Source organism: Telopea speciosissima, chromosome 8 (genome assembly GCF_018873765.1).
Source record: "Telopea speciosissima isolate NSW1024214 ecotype Mountain lineage chromosome 8, Tspe_v1, whole genome shotgun sequence".
NCBI lineage: Eukaryota > Viridiplantae > Streptophyta > Magnoliopsida > Proteales > Proteaceae > Telopea > Telopea speciosissima.
This window is the reverse complement of record NC_057923.1, coordinates 4,622,453-4,648,878: the sequence shown is the minus strand read 5'-3', so window position 1 is coordinate 4,648,878 and position 26,426 is coordinate 4,622,453. Positions and strand designations below refer to the sequence as shown.

At 37.7% G+C, this 26,426-nt stretch overlaps 1 protein-coding gene and 1 long non-coding RNA gene across 4 annotated transcripts; one reads left to right on the top strand and one right to left on the bottom strand.

The window, feature by feature from the left end:
* Positions 1 to 25,974, bottom strand: LOC122672820 (uridine kinase-like protein 1, chloroplastic). 3 transcript variants are annotated; one of them, XM_043870313.1, is made up of 14 exons: positions 25,776 to 25,974; positions 25,472 to 25,563; positions 21,487 to 21,556; positions 21,182 to 21,300; positions 16,818 to 16,914; positions 13,871 to 13,950; positions 9,014 to 9,208; positions 7,849 to 7,932; positions 7,672 to 7,732; positions 5,069 to 5,129; positions 2,569 to 2,831; positions 736 to 818; positions 451 to 637; positions 1 to 131 (listed from the first exon to the last, which is right to left on the bottom strand). In XM_043870313.1, exons 1-13 carry the CDS (start codon positions 25,933 to 25,935, stop codon positions 491 to 493), a joined length of 1,512 nt encoding a protein of 503 aa, XP_043726248.1. In that variant the 5' UTR covers positions 25,936 to 25,974; the 3' UTR covers positions 1 to 131; positions 451 to 490. The 3 variants fall into 3 exon arrangements, with proteins under 3 accessions (XP_043726248.1, XP_043726249.1, XP_043726246.1); XM_043870314.1 differs by lacking the exon at positions 1 to 131 and having other exon boundaries at positions 273 to 637; positions 2,569 to 2,641; positions 2,738 to 2,831; XM_043870311.1 differs by lacking the exon at positions 1 to 131 and having other exon boundaries at positions 273 to 637.
* On the top strand, positions 3,895 to 20,321 carry LOC122672821. Its single transcript, XR_006334487.1, has 2 exons — positions 3,895 to 4,035; positions 20,115 to 20,321. It is a non-coding gene; the product is annotated as an uncharacterized LOC122672821 (long non-coding RNA).
* Positions 25,975 to 26,426: the final 452 nt, after the last annotated feature.

Genomic DNA, 26,426 nt, shown 5'->3' with positions numbered 1-26,426 from the left:
AAAACATAATTCTAACAGATTAATACGGAGCCAAAAGCTAAAAGTGATCCCATCAACCCAATTGGTTCATCAGTTCATGCTACTGGACTTCCAAAAACATTGCTCCCTGTAGCTTCAAATAACTTTAGCACCTGTTAGAAGACCTGTATTGCTGAATATCATCAGGTTAATGCCATCTCAAAAGTAGGCATCATTCTACATTTACGTACACCAAAACATGGATTCAACCCTAAACTCAACTTAATCTTAAAATAATTGAAACCAATCACTAACAGAATATTAGATTATTTAACCCATTTATGCACGGCGAGAAGCCTCTTGATTGTGGTTAAAGTTGTAAACAAACTTGAAACACTTAGGATGACGCCTCAAGTTTCTCTTTGCAAAGTATTATACAATTTTGTTAAAATATGTAGACCAATCTAGTGTTGAAGTAATTGATAAACTGACCATCTTAGAAGGCTTTGCACCAGTATATTGCTAGCAATCATCAGTCATCGGTACCAAAGTAGCGATCGCCAAACTCTCCCATTCCAGGTATGACACGGAACTCTTCATTCAATGCAACATCAATTTCTGAGGTGACAATCTTCAAAGATGGAAATCGTTTGCAAACACAGTGGATTCCCTCAGGGGCCTAAAACCAGTAGAAGTGTGACAGAAGACTTCAATCTTTCTATACATGATGGGAAGAAATAATAAAATATAAAACCAGCAATGAAATTTTTTACTCACAGAAATCAGATTGAGGAAAATTATGTGAGACTCTGGGACCCCCTTCTGCAAAAGAAGTTCAATTGCTTGGCCAGCTGAGTTACCTAGAATAAACATTCAGGGTCACTTGGGATCAAAATCTATAGATAGAGAAAAGTAAAAGTCTACATACTATTTTGGCTAACGTAGTCATTTAATTTAACACCAAATGAGTTACTATATCTCTGTTTGGTTGCAAGGGAAATAAAGGGAAGGGAAAAGAAAATTTTCAAACCTACAATAGAAAATTTTGTAATCATTACCTAACATGATAGTGTCACTAACTCCAAATCATTCCCAATTTGGTTATTAAATTTTACTACACTTTGTATCCAAGTCCCTAGGATTTGAAAAGTAAAATTAAAATTACTAAATATGGTAAGAAACTTGAGTAGATTATATATTCATATTAGGTAATCATTAGTTCATTACAAAAAAATCTTTTTTTTTCCTTTTTTAAAATAGAATGGGAAATATTTTATTAGATACATCATGTAAGATAAAAGATGGCAAAAATGTGATCCACACACATTCTTCAATCCAAAATGCATATTGTTTGTAGCCATATCTTAGTCTGTTAATCCCAAACCAGCCCAATCAAGTGATCCCTAATCACCCAATCAATAGTAACATTGTTGCACGATCTAAAACTCAATGGTTTTCCAACAAATAATGTATTATATAAATTCTTCCCAATTTGGACAATGTATTAATTTATGAGCATTACAATACCCTTTCTTTTGATGGATATGGGCTTTAAGATTTATGACACAAATGATAACATATTATCCTGTTACCAACATAGTTATCAAGGCGGGAAGGCGACCATGGCGTTTTAGAGGGGCAAAAATCAAGGCGACACCGCCATGGTGCCTAAGGTGTCCAAGGCGACCAAGGAGCCTGGACGGCATGGCGACGCCTTGGCAACGCCTTGATAACTATGGTCACCAATGCCAAGCAAATAACAGTAAATGGAATGTTTTTTTTTTTTGGTGGGGGGAGGGGGCTGTACTTGTCACTTGCTCATATTCTACATACAGTTCCAATATTTTATTACGCTGTTCGTTTCTCGTAATTTTTAGTAGTTCCCATAAATTCCACAATTAATTTGACCCCTCCATGCATACTGCAGAGTTTTAAACCTTGATATTGGCACGAGGATCATTACACGAAAATGGTAAGCTGGTAGCCCCCAAAACAGTTGGAAACATGGGAGCTGCGCACTGATCAACCAAGGCAGACAATTAGCATTTTTTAGAGGAAAACATTTCTTTGAAATTGGATTAGAAGTTGTACAAGTGGTTGGCTCTCTTTAACATTCCCATTTCCCATATCAAGCTGTATTGAACCCATGATCAATTCTAACACAAAATTAAATAAAACATCATAAGACCAGTTTATCTCTAGGGTTACAGGATCAATTTAGGGAATTCTGTACTAACCTAATGACCATAAGTCATATTATCTCAGTGACAGATTCAAAGAATGATGCTGGGCAATGTTTTATCCCTTACAACTCACAATCTCAACTCTGTTTCAACCAATGGCCCTGGCCTCTCTGGCCCACCCCTAATCCCTGCATCCCATCTAACCTCTCTGCAACTCTGCCAGGACTACTTCCATATCTCTCCTCTAATACTTCTCAAATCCACTGGTCCAATACATTTGAGAAACCGGTATGGGGGAAACTCCTTCCATGATGAGTGACTTTCATGCAGTGAAATGGAGACTACTACTGTTCTTCTATAATTCTTAATCAATATAGAATCATTACCAACATAAGAGGAAAGAAGGGGGCAATGTAAATAAAGGTACCTGTAGCAAGAACAGGGTCCAGAAGCAAGACATGCCGTTCTGAAATATCTTTGGGAAGCTTCTCATATATAAGCTGCTTCAAGTGACAAATAAATTTATGGAGAAAACTGTACAATCCACTCAACTTCAAGAAAGACAAAGAATCGAGTCTGTGTAAAAAAAGCATCACCTGTTTGCCGTTGTCTCCATCACGGTGGATTAGTATCTTTCCAATTTTTATTCCTTTGCAACATGCACGTAATGCATTCTCCATGCTTTCCCCACTATGCAACAGTAACAATTAAATGAAATTTTAATCTGTGTTGTAAATATATAGTGGGAAAGATTCACTGATAATAAGCAAAATAAAATTTTCATTACATATATTTAGAAAATAGGATAAGAAATGTAATGTGGTTTACCTATAATGATTCTAGTCTGCTTAAAACCTGAAAGTAATTTCATGATGACAGCAGCAGACCACAATCACCCAGATATTGGAGGGATTCTGGTCCAGGAGGTTGTATAAAGATTAACATTTTAACTCTTCTCAGCTTAGTCTCTCCAGTTGAAGAAATTGGTTGACATAAAGAATTTATTTATGGAGTCCATGTATTGTTTCTGTTTGGTGTACTACTGGAAGAAAGAAATCCCTTTGATAAAGTGATTTAGAAAGCAGTCAAGATAGTTTTCTGGGCTTCCTTCAATCCTGATTTCAGAGAGCTTAATGGCTTTGTAATCATCTGGTCCAAGATCAGTTTAGAATAATGGAGTAGAATGGCTTTGAACAAATTTCAAGAAGTTGAACAACAGGTGCTGTGAATCAGACATGGATGGCACAAATCACTAATGGAGCTGAACAGATTTTCATTTTCTTATGAAAATTATGATTTCTCCATCACGGGAGAGGTCAACTGATTGCCACAACCTTTTATCAATTTTTTGCACCTCTAATAACAATGTCAACAACCATACCTCTCATTTTCCAGATTAATTTTTTGAAGGGGTTTTCTTGTCAATAATTATTTAAAGGGTGCATCTTGTTGTCACCAAGTACATGAATTAAGAATTTGTAACCTTACTTTTTTGCCCCTTGTCTTATTCCCAAATACTATTTAATGCAGGGGTAATCTTGTCAAATCATATGAACAACGACAACTTTTGAAAATGACTTAATGATAAGTCACTTTCAACTTATGTTGAAAACCCTTTTTACCCATGACTAAAATAACTTTTAAGAATAAGACAAGGGGCAAAAAAGTAAGGTTACAATCTTGTTGTAACCAACCTTGTGATGTAGATAGACAAGGAGCAAAAAAGTAAGGTTATAATCTTGCTGTAACCAACCTTGTGATGCAGATAAGTCACTTAGAGGGCTTATTATATTGGGAATAATCCTTAGGTTGGGTTATGTACGTGTTGGGCCTTTGATCCCATGGGTTTACTTTGTAATTGGCCAATTTAATGAGTCTAAAATATAGGAAGAAAGTAGGAAAACGAAATTTACCAATTTAACGAGCCTAAAATATAGGTAGAAAGAAGGAAAACGGGATTTACTTCATCAGTTTAGTTAGAGTCCTGTTTTGAGTCTGTTTTCTTTAATATTTCATTTTCTAGTCAATTTAGTTTACCTTATTAGTTAAGGATTGTTTTAGGCCTTCCCTTTTTAGTGTCTAAGTCTATTTTTCAGTTTTTTATATAGGTTTGTCACAAATTTGATTAATGAAATATTGGCTTGAGCCTTTGTGAAAATACTGAGATAGGATAGGTGAGAGACCTAAGGTGAGATGCTCATTCCCTTCCCCCATCCCGTTCCATCGGTTCTTGATTCCAAGCCCTAAAGCTTTCCAATCAATCTCAAGGTTTATTCAAGTTGCTGGAATTTTCTTCTGTTGCAGATTGTTCGCATTCAAATCTGGAATTACATCATCACAGCATTGCTATCAGGATCCACCTTCATCCACTGAACCAGCAAAGACAACTCTACTATCGATGCAAGGGAAACTAGGGTTTCAAAACCCCAAGGTTGTTCGATCTGTGTTCTGATCATGTCTTCTATTTGAGATTCATCCTACTTTCCAGAAAAGTATTCAGCCCATTTGCTACTTCAACAAGTTACTGTTCCCTCATTTGAGCTCTTCTCATCGTTCTTTTTTCTCTTGTGGTTACCAATTTGAGATCCCAGTATTCTCCTTTTTTTTTGTTCACTGGAGGTTTTCTATTTAATCCTGCCTGGGACTAGACCTATTCTGGTTCTAGTCTTACATTACCTTGGTTACAACAAGATTTTCCCTTATTTAAAGGATTATAATGAAAAGATAATTAGTTGGGACTTTGCTTAAACCCAACCATTATTTAACAAGATAAAAAAAAAAGAAAAAAATATATAATGAGAAAAGAAAGTGGAGGTATTGAGAAAACAGAAGTAAAGGTTATCATTTTAACTTTCTTCTAATATGAGAAAACCTAATCAAATCTACTCACCAAAATTGCCAAAACAGACACCTGATGCAAGGCTCACCTTCGAACAATGGATACTCCACACAATTTCTTGCAAAAGTCAACTCCTGTGTATACGGATCCTGGAGAAGGAACATAATTGCAAGGATTACAACAATATAAAATTTAAAACCGCAACTTGAAAAATATGCAACAAAGACTACTGGTCTTAGCATGTTCCTTGGGGGGGGAGGGGGAAGGCTCATAAACAATTTATGGAAATCAAAAAGTGGCAACCAAATGATAAATTTTATTTATAACTATCAGTTTGAACATATCATTCAAATAATGCACAACATGGACTCTATGTTTTTGGAAGCTGAACATCAGTTCTTTCCTGCATGTGCTTATGGGTGTTTTATGTTGATGACAGACCAAATCCCACATGGACCTTCACAGGCATAGGAAGTCCTACCTTCTGCTGCTAGACATGCAGAAATAAAGGACTCTGAACTTTGGCTTCAAGCCACTTAATCTGCCTAACTCACCTATAGACAATACAACCTTCATTCTTCAGTCATAAATAATTTCTAATGATCTGTGACTCGCATTGCATAGCTTTTTTTTCAAGGTACACTCGTTGCACAAAACAGACGACCTCACAACATAAAAGACATGGCAAGCCCCAGTAGTCCTGGCAGCAAATGTCAGCCACCTCTTTCCAGATGAATATGATCCTAACAAGTATGGGAAGGTTAGGTTCCTTGATTTGGTAGTGTCCAGGAGTTGCATCTCAAGCAAGCATGGTACCAATAAATAGAAATGCTCCTCGTAGTGGCAGCAAGGATAACAAAAGAATAGAGACAAGATGACGAGGCTACCTAGGCTGAATAAACAAGGACTAGAAAACTAGTTAGAAAACCAGAATCACGGTGAATCAAAACTAAGAAACTTAGACAGAAAATTGTGAGGATGAAATCTCACAATCCACTAATCCAATGGGAATGAAACTACGGTTGAATGAAGGTCCTAAAGGTGGGTTATATGTCTAAAATATCAAGGCAAACTGATGGTTAGATTGGGAGAAACAAGCGTGGTAAGAAAATAGAAACTTAAGAAACCACAAATTAGTAACTCATAGGAGAAGCAATAACTCACAATCTGGCGAACAGATGCCTCCCCAACTCTGTTTGAAGGTAATATGGGTGAGAGAGAAGACGATTTCAAAAAGGAAGTCCATCCAGTGGCTGGATTGGTAGGACAAAGACAAAGTTCTTGCAACTAGGATGGAACAAAACAGGAACCGTAGGATGGGAAAACTGAAGAGAAACACTGTAGAAAAATAAGTGAGAGATAGCAACAGAAACAATAGCTGATTAAGACAGAAGGTTGAATGAGTAGTGCTTCCTGGAACCGACAGAACAGTGAAGGAAAAGAAGAAGAAAAAACAAAAGATAAGAAGGATATGACTTGGTATCTCCACCAAGCCTACGGTCAGCTTCACCATCAACCAGCCTAGGGTTCATCACCTAGGATCTACAACTCAGTCACCTCAGAAGCACATTCTCACAAGAGAGCATTAGTTTAATTATCAAAATCGTGGGCTGTAGTAGCCCTCCTCTTGTAATTTTAAAATACAAAGTATGAATTACAAAAATGGAATGTTGATTCTACTAAGTAGCTTACAACTTGAAATAAAAACTTCCTATAAGATCTTAGTCCATAACATCAAAATAGAAACTCCTAAGTTGCTAACGGCTTAACAACTAAAACTAGCACAAAAAAATAAAAACCACCAAAATAGTATATAAATATCCTGCAAATGATGCAGCAACATGGGCCCACAGAATCTGCCCAAATAAATCTTCCAAGGCCAGACAGGCCACTGGTCGATGGCTACATATAGGCAGAATATGGACCAAGTTATGGGCTCAAGTATAACCAACATATGAACCTGACTATAACTCAAGTCAATGGCCTAATGTGGGCTGTTTATAACAGTCATTAGGCCTGACTGGACTGGCCCTTCTTCCTAAGTGTATATACCCTTAGCTTTACATCACAAAGAGATGCAAATCTTCATCAAATGGTTTAGAGAACTGCTCTCCCAACACAAATGCACCACTCATGAGGCATTTTCCAGCTATGTGGTTAGGCTGGGTTAGCTGACTCAAGCACATTTTCTCAAGTTAAAGAACCACACACGCACATTCCCACAAGAATTTTTTTTCAAGAATAACATTTCCATAATTAAAGAAGCAGAATCAGTAAGTGGTAGCAGGATTCTTTCTTAGTGGTTTATAAATGTCTAAATATCAAGAAAATTAGAAAACAATTTTAAAACTTCCATAAAATTTCATTTGCTCTATTTGACACTTCCAAGAAGCTGCCAGGAATAAAGGAGGATGATTACTTTAAAAGGAAAAACAAGCCCTTGGGAACTTCACATATTTGACCCTTTCTCTCATAATCATCTCCTAAACCAACATAGAGAATATTCGGGTTAAAAAAAAAATCTCCTAAACCAACATGAAAATATGTTTCCTTGCACTTGAGAGAACGTGACTTCTATTAAGAAATATACTAGAAACCTGGCTCAAGTTCAAGTGCATTAGTACTTATGGTGGTACATCAAGATTAGAATTAGAAGGTCAAGCCCACTTTAAACCTGCATCCTTAACACACCTGTGGGAGTGATTACTTGCTTCTCAGTAAACGGTAAATGACCAAGGCCATGCTCCACAACCTGACAAGTCACAAGTTGTCCAACAAAGAAGGCAATTATATTTGATAATCTTCAATACAGGGGATATTAATCATAGGGCTACAAGACATCAGGATAAGTCATGTGTGAGAAGATACCAGACGAATAAGGCGGTCTGAGTAAAAGACAAAGTCATGCTTCGATATTTCCTTGTCTCGAATCAGTGTATGCATACCTCTTATCTGTGGCAAAGGGGTTAAATAAGCATTAACTGCATTACACCGGGGCACAGCAGAAGGAAAGTAGACAGTGTTTCAGCAACTTCATTGATACTTACTCTCTCTGTCCCACAATTGACTGTCCCCATTGAAAAAACCCAAAGGTAAGGAGAAGTAGTTACAACTTAAAACATTAAAAGCCCCTATTTTCAAAAATTGTCCTCCCTTTATTTAGGATACAATGCTTTTCAAATTGGATAGGAAATGCAAGGTCGTAATAAACGCAAGGGGGTTAACATGGTAAATTTGCTAATAACATATTACTTAATTTGTAATGAAAAAACAATTTGGAACCAGCTCAAAAAGTGAAGAATGACGGTCTTTGTGGAATAGGAGTATAAAGCATAGTTGATGTAGTAAAAACCAGGAAAAAAAAAGAACAATATATCAAGAAAAAAGACAAAAAGAAAGGGAACTACTTTCTGGTTGTCAAGGTTATCAGTTTCCTGCACAGTTGTCACGGTGACTAGGTGACCCAAGCCATTGGAGAGGATCCAACATCAAGACAACACCAACTAGGCACCCAAGGCACCTGGATGCCTTGACAACTATGGTTTTCTGTCTTCTTGGTACACTTCAAATGAGCCATATTCATGATGAACATAGTTGTAACAGTGTCTAGGGGATCCAAGGCATTGGAGGGGGCCTGGATGCAAGGCAACCAAGGCGCCTGGACTCCTAAGCTATGCCTTGACAACTATGATGATGACCTACACTGTCCAATCGGTGGCCATTCCTTTCAGACCAATAGCCCTTAATGCACAATAAAGTCACAAGTATCCGGCCACTGTATTCAAGTTTTCATTAACGATCAAACTAATCAATCCAGTGCTGATGTTTGCATGGAGTTTTTACTCCCAATATATATGGTCAAGATCCCAGCCAAAAATGATTTTATGCTATGGTCCATTAAAAAGGGCCACTGATTAATGACCAAAGCATTTCCTGTTTGGATTGGATTGCCAAGACAACAGAACTTTTCGTTTCTTTATGAAGAAAAAGACTAACCATGAGAGTCTGCAAAAAAGGGAGAAAAGAAGGATACCTGGAAAGTTGACTGAATGACATACATATTGGGATATACTTTGCATAGGTCATGCTGACCAAGCTTTGTTCGGATATGTTGCACAATTAAATCAATTGCAACATGATTTTCACCTCCCCGGGGTATGATCACATCAGCATATTTCTTTGATGGCAGAACAAAATCATCAAAAGCAGGCTTGACAAACTTTCCATACTGCAGAATGAGTACAATAATTACAACGTACATTATGAACTTGTAACAAGATAAAAATGGCAACCTAGTTCCCCCCAACAAAAAAAAAGGTGTGAAAGTTATAAGTACACAAAAGAACTCAACTAAGCCTTTTACCAACTAAGTGGGGTCGGCCAATCAGACCCTGTTCCCCCATTCAACTGTATTTAACACCATGCTTGGAATGTAACAAAGTATATGAAAATTTCAAAAAATGCAAAAAGTTATTATCCATTCCATCGGCAATTTGCCATGTTCATTCAAGATAGTTTCATGATGTCAAGTCAGTAGTTTTTAACTGTTTACAGCTAGATAACGGGGATAACCGGCATGGAACAATCAAGAATTATATGCACTCAAGATACTTTTCATATTGTATGGGTGTCAATGACAAACCAGTCTGAAATATTTGAAAAATAAAATCTCCTGCAACTCATCTTCTCCTCTGTGAGGTCTGATGCAGATCAATCAGATCTGATGGACTGATTGGCCAGCAAGTAATGGGCCCATTGATGAATAGTATGAGAAGATTCAGATCTGATGATTAAGATTGCTCAGATCTTATCTTCAATCCAATGGTTGATATGGCCAGATCTGAATCTAGATCTAATGGTTAAGAATTTAAGCAATTATCATACCTAAAGAGCAACCCAGTGCAGGAGGCTCCCGCTACTGCAGTGTCTGGGAAGGACAAATGTAAGCAGCCTTACCCCCTTCTTCACAGCAGAAGCTGTTTCAAAGTTTTGTGCCCGCAACCAACAGGTTGCAATAGCACATCTTAACCGTTGCGCCAATAGAGCAACTTAATCGTTGCAATAGGAGAGAAAAAGTAATCGATACAGGTGAAAAAAATAAATTTTTCAAGAGACAATAGGAAGGTACATGGCTATAGTAGATAAGATTATTAAAACATTTAGTTTTATAGAATAACAGCTCGATGGAGGAGGAAGGTAAGAAAGGAAAAACAGGAGAAAAGATAAGGAGATAGAAATGTCACTGATGGGAGATGGAAGATTATAACTCACAAGTCACAAGTGTGTGTGTGTGTGTGAGAGAGAGAGAGAGAGAAATAAGAAGAAGAAAAGGAGAAAGCAGTTGTGCTGCTGCCCAATAAAGGAAGAGAAGAAATAGGAGGAAAAGAAGGGGAAAACTAAAAGTCGTAGGAGGAGGAGAGAGAAGAGAAAAGGAGGAAAGAGACCCTTACCAAATCAAGAGAACGAAGAGAAGAACCAGCTACGCCATTGCCAATCAAATTAATCAATCCCTTAATACCATAATCATATTGGGGGGGGTTACATCAATTTATTTTTTTAATTTAGGACTCCTGGCCAGTAAACTAGTTTCCTAATAACAAGTGACTCAACTACTAATGAAATATAGTATTTTAACATCTAAAACTCCTAAGCAACTTTCCTAACAAGGACCCCTCAACTACTAATGAAATATAGTATTTTAACATCTAAAACTTCTAAGCAACTTTCCTAACACAGACTATAGTTGCCTGGCATTCCTATCATATTAGTATACTAAAATCTAAAAGCTCCTAACCACCTTTCATAATAAGGACTTGGTTGCCTGACATTACTAACAATAGGATAGGATGCCTTACCTTTGTGGTGGAGAAAAATAACCTTAATACAGACCCAGTTTAAAATTGGGCCAGGTTTTAGTACCAGTTTGGGTTAGGTTTTAGTTTTTGGTCTTTATTATTGTAATGGGCTGAAATATAAAGCCCAAATGAGGGTCTTAAGGGGTGCACGAAAAATTCCCCCCCCCCCCCGAGGGGAAAAAAATGATTAATAATGGATTCCATTAATATTAGATATTAAAAACTGTACAAGTGGAAAACATATAGCTAAAAACACATCTACAAAATGGATAAAAGTAAAATCATTCCTATCAGTTCAATCCATCCTTGATCAGAACATGGCTAACCTAACCGGAAAAAAAATTCCATAATGGACTTGACCATACAAAAACGAGAGAAGAAAAGTCAGCATCCTGTCAAGTTTTTAGTATTATATCCACTATCCTAGTTGAAGATCCCGAGTTCCTTTCTTTCGAAAGGAGCCAACAAAGTGCATATGGGATCATACTCCAAAGGAAAACATTTTTTCCATCACCTACAAACTCCTGAAAGGTGGGAGAAGAAACCCTAAGTTCCCCTAGCCAGGTCAAAATGAATAAGTAGATAGTTGACACTTTCGTCTTCCATTTTCTTTCACATTTGACACAACGGTAAGCTAGGTGCAACTTTCTCCTTCATATTAGCAATTTGAGAAGATATTCTTGCACCAACACAGCAACACCACCCCGTCAAAGGACTTCAATTATTAGGTAAATTCATTGTCCCATATACTTGGAAGTCCTGAATAGATTCTCAGGAGTTCCCTAAAAAAAATCCATTTGTTACTCTCTCCTTCCAAAACAGAATCACCTGCATGATTGAATTCAGAAATCTGAGATCTCAGGAAATAGCCTTCAATTTTCGGTTGGAAGTTACCAATTGTGTGGCACACAATCTCCACGAGATAATGAGCACAGAACACTTCTACTGCCCAACAGTGGTAGGAAGCGGAGAAATGTTCACAGAACAAACCCTTGATTCTCTGCCGAGCAATAGTATTATCTAGTCCATGTTACACCTTTGTGCACATAAACACCAGGAGATGTGTTGCATCATTACCACCCTCATCATCATATGAGACACACCCAACTTTTTGGGGTCTGCAACCTGAATCCTGTCCTACCATACCACTATATCCAAGGCCATAACCGTACTTAATGCATATGGATTAGACTCTTTTCTAGCTCAATCCATGCCCCTTTGTCCTTCCTTGACAATTTTTACAATCTTCAACTGACACGATCTTGTCTACATTATCTAATGGGTTCTTAGGTTCAGCAACAAACAACCACAGAAACCACCAACAAGGTAGAACCGTACGGTGTAATGGATAAGAGCAGGATAGGAAATAGCAATAACTTTCAAACCAGAACACAGATGGACATGAAACTAAGGTCGAAGAACACCCTAATATAGGTGAACAATCCCTCAAAAAGAGCGTCACAATGCACAAGGCTCCCGCTACTGAAGGGTCTGGGAGAAGCAAATGTACGCAACCTTACCCCCTGCTTCGTAGGAGAGGCTGTTTCCAAGTTGTAAACCTGCAACCTACAGGTTGATATAGTGCAACTGTAGATGGAATTCAATGGACAGATTAGAAAATATGAGCAGAGTGCTGAAATTAGTAAGTTCAGAAATTAGTAACTTACTAATATCCAGCAAACTAACCAGTAGATGGAATTCAACTCTTGGTCGATGGTAGGGTACTAACAGTAAAAGAACAGTTCAAAATCTTCAGAATTGATGGCCAGATTGGAAGTTATATTTGGATAAAAGTTTTGGCAGAAAATCTCCACAACAGGTTGCCGCAAGACATGTAGAGGGATCCATTAGGCCTTGAATTCACCAACAAGAAGTCTACCATAATATACAGCAGGGTAGAGATCTCTATTCTAAAATAAACTTCAGACAGTTTCAATAGGGTTAGGGATGCAAGAGAGTATGGTAGAACAAGAAGGGGAAAAGAAGCGGATATGACCAAGGCCTCTCATCTATGGCTTTGGTCAGTATCTCATTAACCACAAGGGCATCTCACCTCTCAACTGTATCTAACAGCAAAAGAATGGCACAAGCCAATATTATTCATCATCAAAAGTCGTAGGTTATGGGCACTAAGGCCCTTACAATATATAGGGGTTAAAGTAACCTCTAGAAAGACAAACAGAAAAATAGAAAGTGAGAAAATAGGCTCACGCATGCTAGCGGTTGCCTCGTACATTAAGAAACTGAAGAAAATTGAAAGACAAGTAATAACTAATTAATAGCTAATAAATAACCAAAGGGTAATAGAACGCTACCCGGTCGTGCGCAAGGTGTGGCGGCCACCCCTAGACACAAAAAGCACCTTGGGCGTCTGGAAATTCCACGTTTACATGGGGGTAAGGCGGTAATTTCCAGGCGCCCAAGGCGTTTTGTGTCTAGTCGTGGTCGCCACGCCTTGCGCACGACCAGGTAGCGTTCTTTTTTCCATAACCAAATTAGTAACTAGGGTTAACAAATTAAAACTACCAATCAACATCCCCCCCCCCCCCGATTCTGGTATTAAGTGAACCAGTAACACCCATACCATCCTGAACCAAAATAAGTTCAGTTGAAGAACCATGGAAGGGCCTGGTTCTTCTTCTTGCGACAATACTGCTTGGAGTATAGCTTGTCTACATCATTATCCGACCACATGGCACAACTAGGTTTGCAGTCAGAGATTCCCTCTAGAGTTTTAACAGCTCAGTCCAGGGTAACGTTTTCCTTTCTTCATTTCCAAATGGAAGACTTCTATTTTTTTCAGACACTGTTTCTTCTCTTTTTGTTGTCGGAGGATGAGGTTTCATTGCATCTGTTAGAGACAATTAGTCAAACTCCTACTTCCCAACATATGAAGGGGACAAACAAGCAACGAAAATGAAAAAGCTTCTCCGATTAACATCGTACAAGATTAAATATTGCCATGCATCTCTTCTTTATGACATCTTTTGACAAGGGGAGAAATACATCTAATTAGAGACGACAAGGAAGCTTACCTGCTCAAGAACAGAGTTTACATCTCTGCCCCTCTCAACTGTGTCACGCCTTATTCTACGAGCAAGCCTCACATCAGCATCTAGACGCAATGAATTTACAACAAATAAGATGAGAAAAAAAAGAAAATACAAGAAGAGGAAAAAATATGTTAAACAAAGAGCCAACATGAATATATATCTATCTAATCATATTAGTAAAACCTACTTGGAAATATAAGACCTCCATTGAAGTTAAAGTGGTGGAAAAAGACATGAGTGCTAATGAGTTAATAGCAGCTACAGCTTTACATGGCATGAAGTGGCAGAACAGTACTTGTGTTACTGACCCCAAGTATTTGCAAAGAGGCTTTGTGGATTATGAATTGAGACGAGTTGGGCATCCAGCCATCAACATTGGGAGAAACTCTCGCAATTATTGAAAGTATTGACATCAATATGGGTATCAGAACCCAGATAAGGACTGGTACATGGATCAACAATCCAAACAACGGATCAGCCAATCCAGTCAGCAAAAGCCCAATGCTGCTATTCTTGGCCAATTCACTATTTATGACAGCTTGGATTAGTCAAACTCCAGCAGATCAGACTACCCAAACAATCCTTAAAACCATGGCTGAACACAATTTTAAGAGTTTCATCATGGCAATACATAAAAACTCATAGATGAGTTTAAAAAACTAAGACACGTGGAAACTCTACTGGAGAACATGTAAATTATAGAGATACAAAAATATTACTGTTTTCTATACTTTCTATAAATAAAATGTTTTTTTTTTCCCCAGTAGCTATTTATGCACTATTCCAAAATCATCAAACATTCTAACGATCATAATAGTTTCCCATTAAAATTCCAAGTCAAGTAGTATACTTTCCCAACCACTTGAATAAAATGTTTCTGACACACAAGCTAATTTGCATATAACTTTTCTTTACGGACTATCTGCGTAACCTTTAAATTAGAAAAATATTAGCTTATTTCTGAAAAAAGAAATGGGTCTACAATAGATCAGCAACCCTTTTGATGAATTCCAGCAACAGTTTATAACTTCTAATAGTTAACCTTTTTTTCCTCTTTTTGGATTGGCAAGATGAAAACTTTTCTCAGTGATTTTAACAATTAATTATATCTTCTTAAAGTTGCCTCAACAGTGCATGAATGAAATGGGAAAAAAATGCATTACTTATTCATCCCCGTGCACAGGGAATTCAATGGCTACATGGTGCAATCCCAGGGGTTGGAATCCCTAAGTGGGTTTGCTTTGGGCCCACCAAGTGTTAAATAACTCAAATCACAAGCACTAGTGACAAAACAGTAAATAGCTTGAGTTTTTACAAGGACAATGGTAGAATGGTAAATAGCTGAAGGCTTTAAAGAAATGGTAGTATTGTAATTAAAAGGGGTCTTAAAGGATAAAAAGGTAAACTAGAAGAGAGGACACAAAAGGATTTTGATTTATTAACTAAGGGTAAACTAGGAAGCAATTATAATGCAAGGGGTAAGAAGTAAATAAAGGTAAAAGAAGGGGTACTCAACTAACCAGAAATAAAGGACAGAAGGCCAATAATCATGGGTATGGTTATGTTGTCTTCAACCTTGAGACATACCAGAACCAGTGAAGAAAGGAGTCTTGCGGTGATTACAGTCCCTCAACCAGGGCTTCAATTCTCCTGGAATTTGAAGAGTAAGTTCGCAATCCTTCACCGTATCAATTCCAAACATCAGCAGCCCAATGATCAGAACAACCATCAGATCGTCAATTTCTGAAATAATCTCAGGCGGTAACACAAAAGGGCAGCAGCAGTCCAGATCTAGTTTTCTCAGCTCCTTGAGATTTCAATCTGAGGCAGGGGATGGGGAGTCGTTTACAGCTGAGGAGAATCTGCCCCAAATATCAACCCAACCTAGAGTCAATCGGTCAAGTTCTAACAAGATCGTTTCTAGCCAGCAACACCACCACCGAAAGTAAAGCAGAGATACAGGCAGTTGTTGAATGACAAGATAATAAGGAGAGAAGATAAAGAAAAGGAACTAGGTCGAACAAGAGGGATTAGAGAAGGGTACATCAGAAGAGGGAAGAGAGGTACGCACAGCTCACGGCAGCCATCGGTTTAACCAAAAAATTGCATTCAAAACTTACTATCTTCTATCGATGGGAATACATGCCCTTTTTATAAAATAAAAGTCCTAATCCTATTGTAAAACTGAAACCATTACTAGACTCTAACTCTATCTAATCCAAAACAAATTTAAATAAAATTGAACTCTTACTTTCCTAACATGAATAAAATAAGAAAAATTACAAAGAATCCCTATTTGATCCATCTTCTAACTGCATCACAATATCAAGCCTCTCATTTGACTCTTCTGCGTTATTCCCAAAATAATTCTTCTGAGTTACAAATGATACCTCCTCTCAATAACCTCAAGTCTTACAACCAAGTTGCAAGCTCTTCTTCAAGACATTCATTTTTTCCCTCACTCTGCTAGTTAATAGAGTAGCTCAAAGTCATCAGGTGTACTGGTAAGGATACCTGAGTTCCTAGAAACTCATAAGAAAATGCGGTAGTACAGATCTTAAAGTTTCTTTTTTTCACCCACTAGGCTACGGGTAATAGGCACCCTTCTTTTGTTGAAGTGTGCTCCCAATTCTATTGTTTTAGTAAATGATTCTTTCTTGCAGTAAAGTAACATTATTGATTAGGAAAATAAAAAGCTCTCTAAAATGATCAAAGTGAGAGGAATAGCAATACATGATTCATGTAGCGAGGCCCAATTAGTTGGTATAAAGCTTAGTTGAGGGAATTCAAATGCAAGTTGTGAAATCATAACTACGATAATGATAAAATATAGATAGGAACAATAGCCTTCACAGAATTTCCCTGACAGCAACAACAATGTTTGTTCTCTTCCATATAAAGCATAGCCATACAAAGAAAGGGCAGATACCTGTGTCAACAAAAATCTTCAGATTCATTAAGTTGCGGACACGTGGATCATGAAAAACCAAAATTCCCTCCAAAATAATGACATCAGATGCATTTACCTGACAAAGGATGATTCAACAAGTACATAAAGAGCTCCTTCATACTTCCAAACCTGGAACTATCTATTTATCTATCTTTTCTATATTCACACTCAAATAGAGGTTATACATTTTTCTAACAGATCTTGTTATTGAATTAATTCTTTAAATAGGACGACATGTTTATTTGATCGGTATGGAATTAAAAGGAGTGGCAACACCATTTTATTCAGGAAAGTTTTCATGGTGGCAACTCTACAAGCTGAATGCCTCAACTAAGGAAAAGATATAAAATTCATTTGAAAGAAGTGTACGAAGCAAAGGGTTCACATGGATACAATCACCTTAGCAGGCATGATCAAAATTCAAAGTTGCATGGAAGCAGAAAGACAGCATAGACACATGAAATCATGTACAGATATTTCGAATCACTCCCCCTTGACTCGATGTAGATAAGTCACTTAGAGGGCTTATTTTAGTGAAAATAAGTGATGCAGCTCCAAGTAGGAAGAAGAAGAAGTCCTGAACTTAGGGCATAAGTAGGGACCCATAGGTTAGGTTTATTTCATAGTTGTCATGGCGTCGCCATGGCGTCCTGGCGCTAGGAGAGGTGGCATATCGAGCTACGCCATGGTGGATGTAAATATATCGTTTGATATGTCTTCCATGGCGTCGCCATGGACGCCATACCATGATATGTTGGCATATCGGTTGATATTTGTACATATATAAAAGTTAGATTTTTTATTTTTTTTTTAAAATCATTTAATAGCTTAGATGCTTTTTTATTAATGTCTATTGGAGGTGTAACTTAAAAGTATACACCTGCAATACACATTATCAATTTATCATAAAGTTTAAAAACAATAAACATATTACCCTAATAATTGGGGGGAAATAGAAAACGCAAAAGGCTAAACAGTTCGAGACTTCAAGATTGAGAGGAGAGAGTCAAGACGGAGGAAGTGAGGAAGAGTTCGTGAGACAAGATTCTGGCAAGCTTCCTGCAACTCTCGGCAGCAGTTCTTCACTCCTTCGAAGTTGCGAACATCTCCGGCAACCTCCAAGACTCCATTCTGGTAAGTTTTTATTATTTTGTAATTTGTATTTTTGTTTAATTTGGTTCTTCTTCCTCCTCCCAGTCCTCTGCAACTCGATTTTTTAGTTCAGTTCTTCTCCTCCCAGCAGTCCTCTTCTTCTTCTAATCTTAACTTCTTCTACTTCAGTTCTTCTCCTCCCAGCCTCCGGTAATGATTAGTGATTACAGCCAGTAGTAGTAGTATTGGTTTTTTTTTTTTTTTTTTCCTTCTTGTCTTGCACAGCCCACATACTGCATTACACACAGAGACAGGAGAGGGTTGAGAGACAGAGAAGAGGGGGATTTATTTCATTAGTACTTAGTAGTCCTCTCGGTTTTTTTTTTTTTCTCTTTTCTTCTTGCATGCTTGTACAGTGGGAGATAGTCAAGAGACAAAGGGGGGCCTCTCGGTTTTTTTTTTTTTTCTTCTTCGCAACCTCTTTGTTCAGTCTCTGTGAACAGGGACTCAGGGAGATAGTCGAGACTCGAGAGATAGAGGAGACCCTCTCGGTTTTTTTCTTTTTCTTTTTTTTTTCTTCTTTGCAACTGCTTGTACAGGGAGATAGTCGAGAGACAGAGGAGGGGGGGAGGGATTTATTCCAGTTACAGCCATAGTACTCTGTTTTTTTTTTCTTTTTTCTTCTTCTTGCCTTGCAGTTGCAGGTTTGCTTTCAATTATTTGATAGGTTAAGCTATATTTTCAATGTTTCTTACTTTCATATACACAAATGGATATTAGTTACACTTTCATGAATTAAACCATAGTGGCATAGTATATTAGTAGTAGTGTAGTACACTTTCATGTTGATTTTTGATGTTATAGGACATATATTATAGCATACTAAACGACATTAAAAATAGACAAAATAAAAAATTAAACATGGTCGACATGCTCGCCATGGGCGACATGTCGATATATCGACGTGACACCCTTCCACCGACTTGGATCGCCGTGACACCGTGACAACTATGGTTTATTTTGCTTGCATTTTCCATAGTTAGTTTATTTTCTGCTTTTTAAATCGAACCGGTTTAAATTGGTTGCATCCAATTGGCTCAGTTGGTCTGATTTAAGTGAAGTGCTCCTATTGGCTAATAGGTTCTTAAATCCCATTGGCTAGTAAGGAATCTTCTTTTAAATCAGTAGTTTTAAGTTAGATTCTTTTATTTTAAGTTAATAGGGGTAGTTAGGTCATTACACTATTTTAATTAATTAATTAGACTTAAACCTCTCCCTTCCACGATTTTATGAAGGAGAGGTATTTAATTTGTAGTAGGAATTGGCCTATGGCCTTATTATAAATAAACAAAATCGTGGAGAGCTCCCCACAATTGAATTTTAGAAAAAAGAAGACTGTTTGTTGGCTGCCGATTGCTGCTGCTGCTCCTGTTCCTTAGAGTGTTGCCTTGTGAATCTATCAAGGAAGAAGGGCGGGTGGACTTCCTGCGACTCCTTACGCCGTGACGGCTGGTAGGTTCTCTCTTTGTGAAGGTGGTTTCATCCTTCATTGATCAAGCTGCTGCCAGTGGAATCCTGTGGTAAGTTTGAATTTAAATTCTGTTTTCCATTCCTTCTCCTTCCCCATTCGATCCCCCTTTAATTTCTATTTTAATTTCATAAACCCTAGTTCAATCTAAGTTCTGTCTAGCCCTATCCCCTCACCCAATTCCTCTCAGATTTCAGGCATATCATCCCTATCCCAGCCCCTATACACGATCCTAGTTTGAACCCAATCTGATCATCTAAAACCCAACTTCAAACCCCCATCCAAAACCCTAAGTTTCACCCTAGAACCTGAAACCTAACACCCAAACCCTAACCCTAATTCTGCAGGAATTTTAAACTCATCCAAATCTCAATATTTTTATAACAAAATAATCCCCTAGACCTGCTGATCATTACCATATATCACATTCACCCCTAACCCTAGCCTAAACCCTAAATTAGCCCTAAACAGCCCCAAATCTGCCCCAAACAGCAGACTCGACCAGAACCTGATTTTAATCTGGCTCCTAGTAGGTCTCCTACCTATCTAGGACTACATTAATAAGCCTTGGGATTGTTTATGTATGTATTGGGCCTTTGATTCTGTGTTTAATTTGTAATTGGACAATTTAATGAGCCTAAAATATGGGTAGAAAGTAGGAATACGGGATTTACTTCATTAGTTTAGTTAGAGTCTTGTTATGAGTCTGTTTCTTTCATTATTTTAGTTTCCTAGTCAGTTTATGTTACCTTATAAGTTAATGATTGTGTTAGGCCTATCCTTTTTAGTGTTTGAGTCTGGTTTTGAGACTTCTATGTAAGTTTATAAGGGGCTACAGCCTTATATACGAATTTGATTAATGAGATTGAGAAGAAAATAAATATAGCCTTGTGCTTTGCTCTGTGAGAGAGTATGGTGAGATGCCATTGGTGAGAGACCGTGGGTGAGAGACTGGGGAGAGAGTGGGATACTTGATCCAATCCTATCCTCCTTTTCTATTTTCTATTTTCTTCTTTGTTTCTATTTCAATCAATTTCATTGTGTGATCTGCTACAAGTTCTGGTAGGTCCTTCGTGATCCACCTCTACATTACTCCGACACCAGAAGAAGAGAAAAGGAAGAAACAGGACATGAAAGGATGCTATGAAACATAGAAGGTGATTTTTGTCTTCTCTAGAACATCGTGAAATCTAAGAAATAAAAGTTGACTTTAGGACAACATGAAGATTTAATTAACAATTACTTATAGGTCATTAACAAAGTCACAGGATAGAAATACGTTGAAGTAAATGATCAGGCATCAAAGTAACAACACAAAAGGTAACAACAAGATAGCTGCCACAATAGCCTACATGGACAGATAACTAAATTGTTAGAATGCTCAAAAACTCATCATGTTACCTCAAAACTATGACTTCTGATATCATTTCAAGCATAGATGACAAAAGATCTTCTACATTGAAGATTAATTAATTCATTCAACAAAATCAAAAGTTTAATTGACTCAAGCAAGGGTTGCCTCAGTCAAGATTCCATAATTATCTTGGTTTAATATTTTTTTCGTACCCTCCCATTTTATCTCTGTCCAGTTCATTCTTAGATTTCATGCATTGGATACAAGAACATTCTTCAAAGTCTAGGACATTGATTATCAGATAAACAAGACACTATGGAAGGTAGGTTGATAAGAATTTTGAATTAAGCATGCTGAATGCGAGTGTACCTGTCTAAAACTGTCAGAGCACCGACGATGGTTCTTAAAATCATAAATTGGAACCTGGACGGAGTGCCCACTTTTTAGCTGGCCAACGGACTCTAAAAGTTGTTCAGTGTCGAAAGCATCTACAAAAGAAATACAACAAATATTTATTTGCAGAACAAACTCAAGCCAACTGCTGGTAGAGCACCAAAAGTTGGAAAAAAGATACAGAGAGAATGATAAATAATCCCAGAACAATTCCTTAATGGATGCTGAATGTATATTTCAGTCATAAGTCTATGTGAGTTTTTCATCCACAAAGAGATTACCAGGATGATCAAAATTGTATTCATGCACACGTTCTGATTCTTCAGGTGTCAAACCACGGTAGAACGAATCCTATATAGTAGCCACAACACCACAGAACATATGAGAAGATTCAATAGCACAAAACATAAGGCATGCACATGTCAGATCTACAAGACAACATTTATACCAAATGGTATTTTAATATCAGTTGCTAACTTGTAAATGAGATATACCTCACTGTTAGCAGAACAATTAGATATACAATGCTTGAATGATCTTATGATCACCCCAAGCCTCTTATTTATAACGAAAGAATAAATTACATAGGACACAAATAACCCTACTATAGCCGACTCTATTAAGAGAGTCGGCTACTGTTAGGTACTTGACCAATACACCAAAAGCTCCAGAACTGATGGAACGCAATCAAGCCCTTTAACCTATCCCATATAAAGTTGGTCCAATCTAGCGCCCATACATTAAATTGGGCCCCATTAGGCACATAATAGCTACACATACAAATAAACCCCAAAGACCAGAATACCCCCACGGTATTCTGGTGTACATAATTCAACACTCCCCCTCAAGCTAGAGCATAGATGTCAAACATGCCCAACTTGACTAGAATAGGATGAAACAATCAGCCAGTCAGTCCCTTAGTGAAAATATCAGCAAGCTGGTCACCATATTTCATAAACGGAACACAAACCAGTCCTTCCAACTTCTCCTTGATAAAATGCCTATCAATCTCAACATGTTTGGTACAATCATGCTATACCGGATTATGAGCAATGTTGATCGTTGCCTTCTTGTCACAATACAGCATCATAGGAAGACGAACAAGCGACCATATTCCGCTTCTTGCGGCGCCAGGTGACAAGATTCCCACCTACAAAGGTACAATCCCAACACTTCTCCTAAACTCAGTTTCTTTTAGCTCTTCTAAACTGAATCATATATGCGTCCTTAATGGTGGATTCAAATATCCTTGCTCTTGTGTTCATTTCTTATTTTATGTTTTATAAGTTTACCCCTTTCTCTCTCTCTCTCTCCTTATTTGATGTTTTATGATGCACAAATTGGTGACTTCCAGAACTAGCCGAAAGCTCTCTTCTACTTCTTCCAGTTCAGATTCATCTCTTCAGCACGGTGATATCTTTCCATTATTCCTTCATCTTACTCTTCTTCTTTTCCTCTTGAGTCTTTTATATTCTCTCTTATCCTCCATTGTTCATATTGATTTCATAATTCTGACTGTTTTCTTGCTGGATATTGCTTCTGTGATATTCGGATCTGAAATTCTGAATTCTGCCGAATCATAATTAATCAGTTCACTAGATTTAAACATCAATATCTGATATATTTTCTCAGTTCTTGACCTTAGATTGAATATTAAGCCAACAGGGATTCATCCATATTCCTTCATCTAATTTTCAAGATTATTTTATAACTGATAGAGCATCTTCCCTAGACCACTCGACCAGGAATTAACCTGAAAATCTCCCAAATCTGGTTAATTCTGGTCCTATTGGTTTCAATTGATCCTTGTTACCCTCGTGTGTTACTAGATTCTTTCTAAAACTCTTAACTGCACCACACTTATTTTATTATATGTTGTTTCTTTACACCCACATTCAGCTCCAAATATCATTGCTGGTCTTATGGCTGTACTATGAAAATTTCCTTTGAGTTCTAATGGATGTGTAACATCTTCCTCAATTTATCTTTAATTTATAATTGAACTTAAGTATCCAAAATTATCAAGTTGAAATAGCCCTATCACTTTCAGTTACCTGGAATTAGTAAACTCACCCCCAAATTTACCAGCCATCTATGTCGAAGGTCGGTGCAGTAATCCAGAAAAAATTATGGAAATGCTACTCGGAACTTTTTACGGGGGACCTAACATATTGAAAACTGACTGCTATGCTCCCTCCCTAAAGACCCAAAATATAGCCCAGAAGTAGCACATCACCTCATCTAAATTAGGTTAGTTAGAAGTAATTAGCATATATGTTTGACAATAATCCATCCAATGTTTTAAGCTTGAAAAAGGAGATAGGCCCCCAGTGGGTGGGGCAGATCAACCAATCTGGACATGGCCATCTCCTTTTTAGCTGAAACTTGATGTGTGGGCAGGAGACCCTAGGCCCTACATGCTCTCCAATTTGGACCGTACCTGATCTACTATGTGGCAGATAGCAGGGCCATATTGGAAGGCATTCCTAGGTGAGCCGTGCAGTAAACTAGAGCCATATTACATAGACTGGAGATTAGAAGAAGAATGTTTCAACACTTCCATGCTTTCTTTATTCCTTTTCTCATATTCTAGACTTAAAAGAGTTCAAATTACTGATTGACACGCTAGTCTAATCTCACAAAGAGCATTATGTAGGATTGTGAGCAGAACAACCGACAGGTAACCTAATCAAAATAGTAGAGAGAAAAATTAGATTCTAGGCTGAGACTTCAGCAGTATAAAAGCATGGGTGTTAAAGGAAAGAAAGGAAATCATTATTGGAGGAAGACATTGGATTGATGTGGAGTTAATGTTCTGATTGGTGGAAATAGGACATCTTTTCAATGTTTGCAGGGTTTCCTAGATAACTAGGAAGGCAATTTGCAGAAGGTAATAGAGGAAAACTGATTTTATTCCTCTAGATCATAAGTAGCAAGGAGGAGTTGGGTGGTTCAAGATTTAGGGTTGGAGAATCAGAGCCGGATACTTGATCGGACTTCATCAGAAGTTAACACCTCCAAATAAGAACAGGAAAGATAAAGAACTAGATAGACAATAGAAAGAATACCTAAGATTAATAATTTATAAGGTTTCACACACACATGGATTCCCAGCAAAAAGCCTTTTTGATTTAGTCTCAAAACTTAACAAAGCAACATAACTGCAATTCCCTAATGATGTCCATCTGTCTTGGATCCATAATATGATTCCAACTACAACAGTGAAACTACTAAGACCTTTACTACAAATCTACAAGGACAATAGTACCAAAGACTCTCTTGGATTCGCAACAGCATGCATTCTATCTCCTTCCCCCCCCCCCCCCCCTTGGTGGTTATGCATTTCGCAAATATATTAAATGTAGACCCACTTATGCCTACTGGAAATCCAACATATCATGATTTCAATTTAGATCACAGTGTGAGTCTAATGCTTTATTATGAGAACAATCAACTCTGTACTTTGGATTGTATTTCAAGTTTCAAACAGATGACTAGTAATTACATTGATAATTAGACTGAGGTTCCAATATTGACAACATTCATGAATATATTCCCAAAACTCTAACTGCCTAACATTCTATCAGGAATATATTTCCAATAGCCTAACAATCTATATGGAGAAAACATGGAATTGCCATCTATGTATGCCCATACTAACAAATTGCGATCACTTAGGGGGGAAAAAACAAAGGAGGGAGGAAGAACGGTAGTTTATCTTATGTTTAATATTCATTAACCATCAACTACATCTCAAGTCCCTCTTCAAGTTCCATGAATAATTTCAAAAGCTTTCTAGCGGAATCCGAGATCACTAGTGGTTGGGTTCGATATTTAGTTAAACTAAAAGGCCATCATTGGATAAAAGTGTAATTTTCTGCTGTAAAGAGCAGGCCAAATCTTTCCAAAGTTTTAGCCCCTCGGTTAAGGGTAAAGGTAGTGAGCAGAAGAAAGTAATTACCATGTTAATCCAAATTGAATGGTAAAATGACAGTTGCACTATGAGAAAACCACAAAATTAAAATAAATAAATAGCTGTATGGTTTTAAAACTTCTCAATCCAAGCTCAGGGAAATTACTTGGCTGCAAACAATGCCTCGTGGAATAGCCCCTGGCACGATAAAAGATTCAAATAATTATATCCACCTTCCTTTGATAGCAATGTACAGAATCTAATAATTTAATGTCCACGAAAGCAAGAGGTAGAAAAGCCAAAACAATCGAGATTCTTTACATTTTGAGAAATAAGAAGAAAATTAGACACACCTGATTGACAAGGACAACTCTATGATCATGAAGCTGTTGAATGATCATGTCGCACACTGTTGTTTTACCAGACGCAGTTCCCCCAGAAACTCCTAGTCAAATTCCATAAAGAAGATACCAGAATTCATGAGTTAAGTACGATACGCATAAAGAATGAGAGAAGAAAGGATTCAAAAAAGGAATGCAGAGGACTTTCAGAGTGGAATTGCATAGAACCACAACCAAAGAAGAGAAGAGAAATAAAAAAGGAACAGGAGATTAGTGATTAGGGTTTCTGGTGTAGTAGGGTTATGTAATGAATTACCGATGACGAAAGGCTGTTTGGGAGCATTATCTGCAGTAGGTGTAGCAGCCGAAGAAGCAGAACGAGGAGACGATGAAGCAGATGCTGATGCTCCTAGAAGACCATCGAGGCGCAAACCAGAGAAATGCGCACTTGACGAATGCTCCAATACGTAATCCATCGTTCGATTCCCCTCCGGCGCGTATTTCCTCCTCAGCCTCGCCTCCCCCTGCTTTCTCTCTCCTTTTTATACGAAACTCTTCACGTCCCACCACTCACCGTTCTAACGACGGATTGTTAAGCGAAACCGTTAAGCCGGCTTGTCCAGAAGTCGCTGATAGAAATGAAGCGTGATCCGTACGCGGTCCCACGTGGACATAAAATTTTGACATGTCAGCTTTTATAATACAGTATTGCCACGTGTTTATCATGGATTAGTGAAAATTATAAAACAATTGCGAATTTTCTTTTCCTTTTCAACTGGCATCAGTGGACCCTAGTCCAATGCGGTCGACCACTTCGTCGGATTTAGATTCACGATAATTGTGTCATTTTTCGAAAAGTGAATGGGGAAATAAATTGAACTTTATTTTTTCAAATAAAAAAAGGGTGGGCACGCTGCCATTCTAAGGCATGTTGGTGATGTGGATCAATGGACAGGTGGCATGAGAA

What these genes read in the sequence shown, in the direction of transcription:
- LOC122672820 (XM_043870313.1), bottom strand. Translation starts at nt 25,935, where the DNA reads ATGGATTACGTATTGGAGCATTCGTCAAGTGCGCATTTCTCTGGTTTG. An exon ending in TAAACTCTGTTCTTGAGCAG is followed by an intron (nt 9,209 to 13,870) that starts GTAAGCTTCCTT and finishes CTCATTCTGCAG; the next exon opens with TATGGAAAGTTTGTCAAGCC. An exon ending in GGAGTATCCATTGTTCGAAG is followed by an intron (nt 2,832 to 5,068) that starts GTGAGCCTTGCA and finishes ACTGTTGCATAG; the next exon opens with TGGGGAAAGCATGGAGAATG.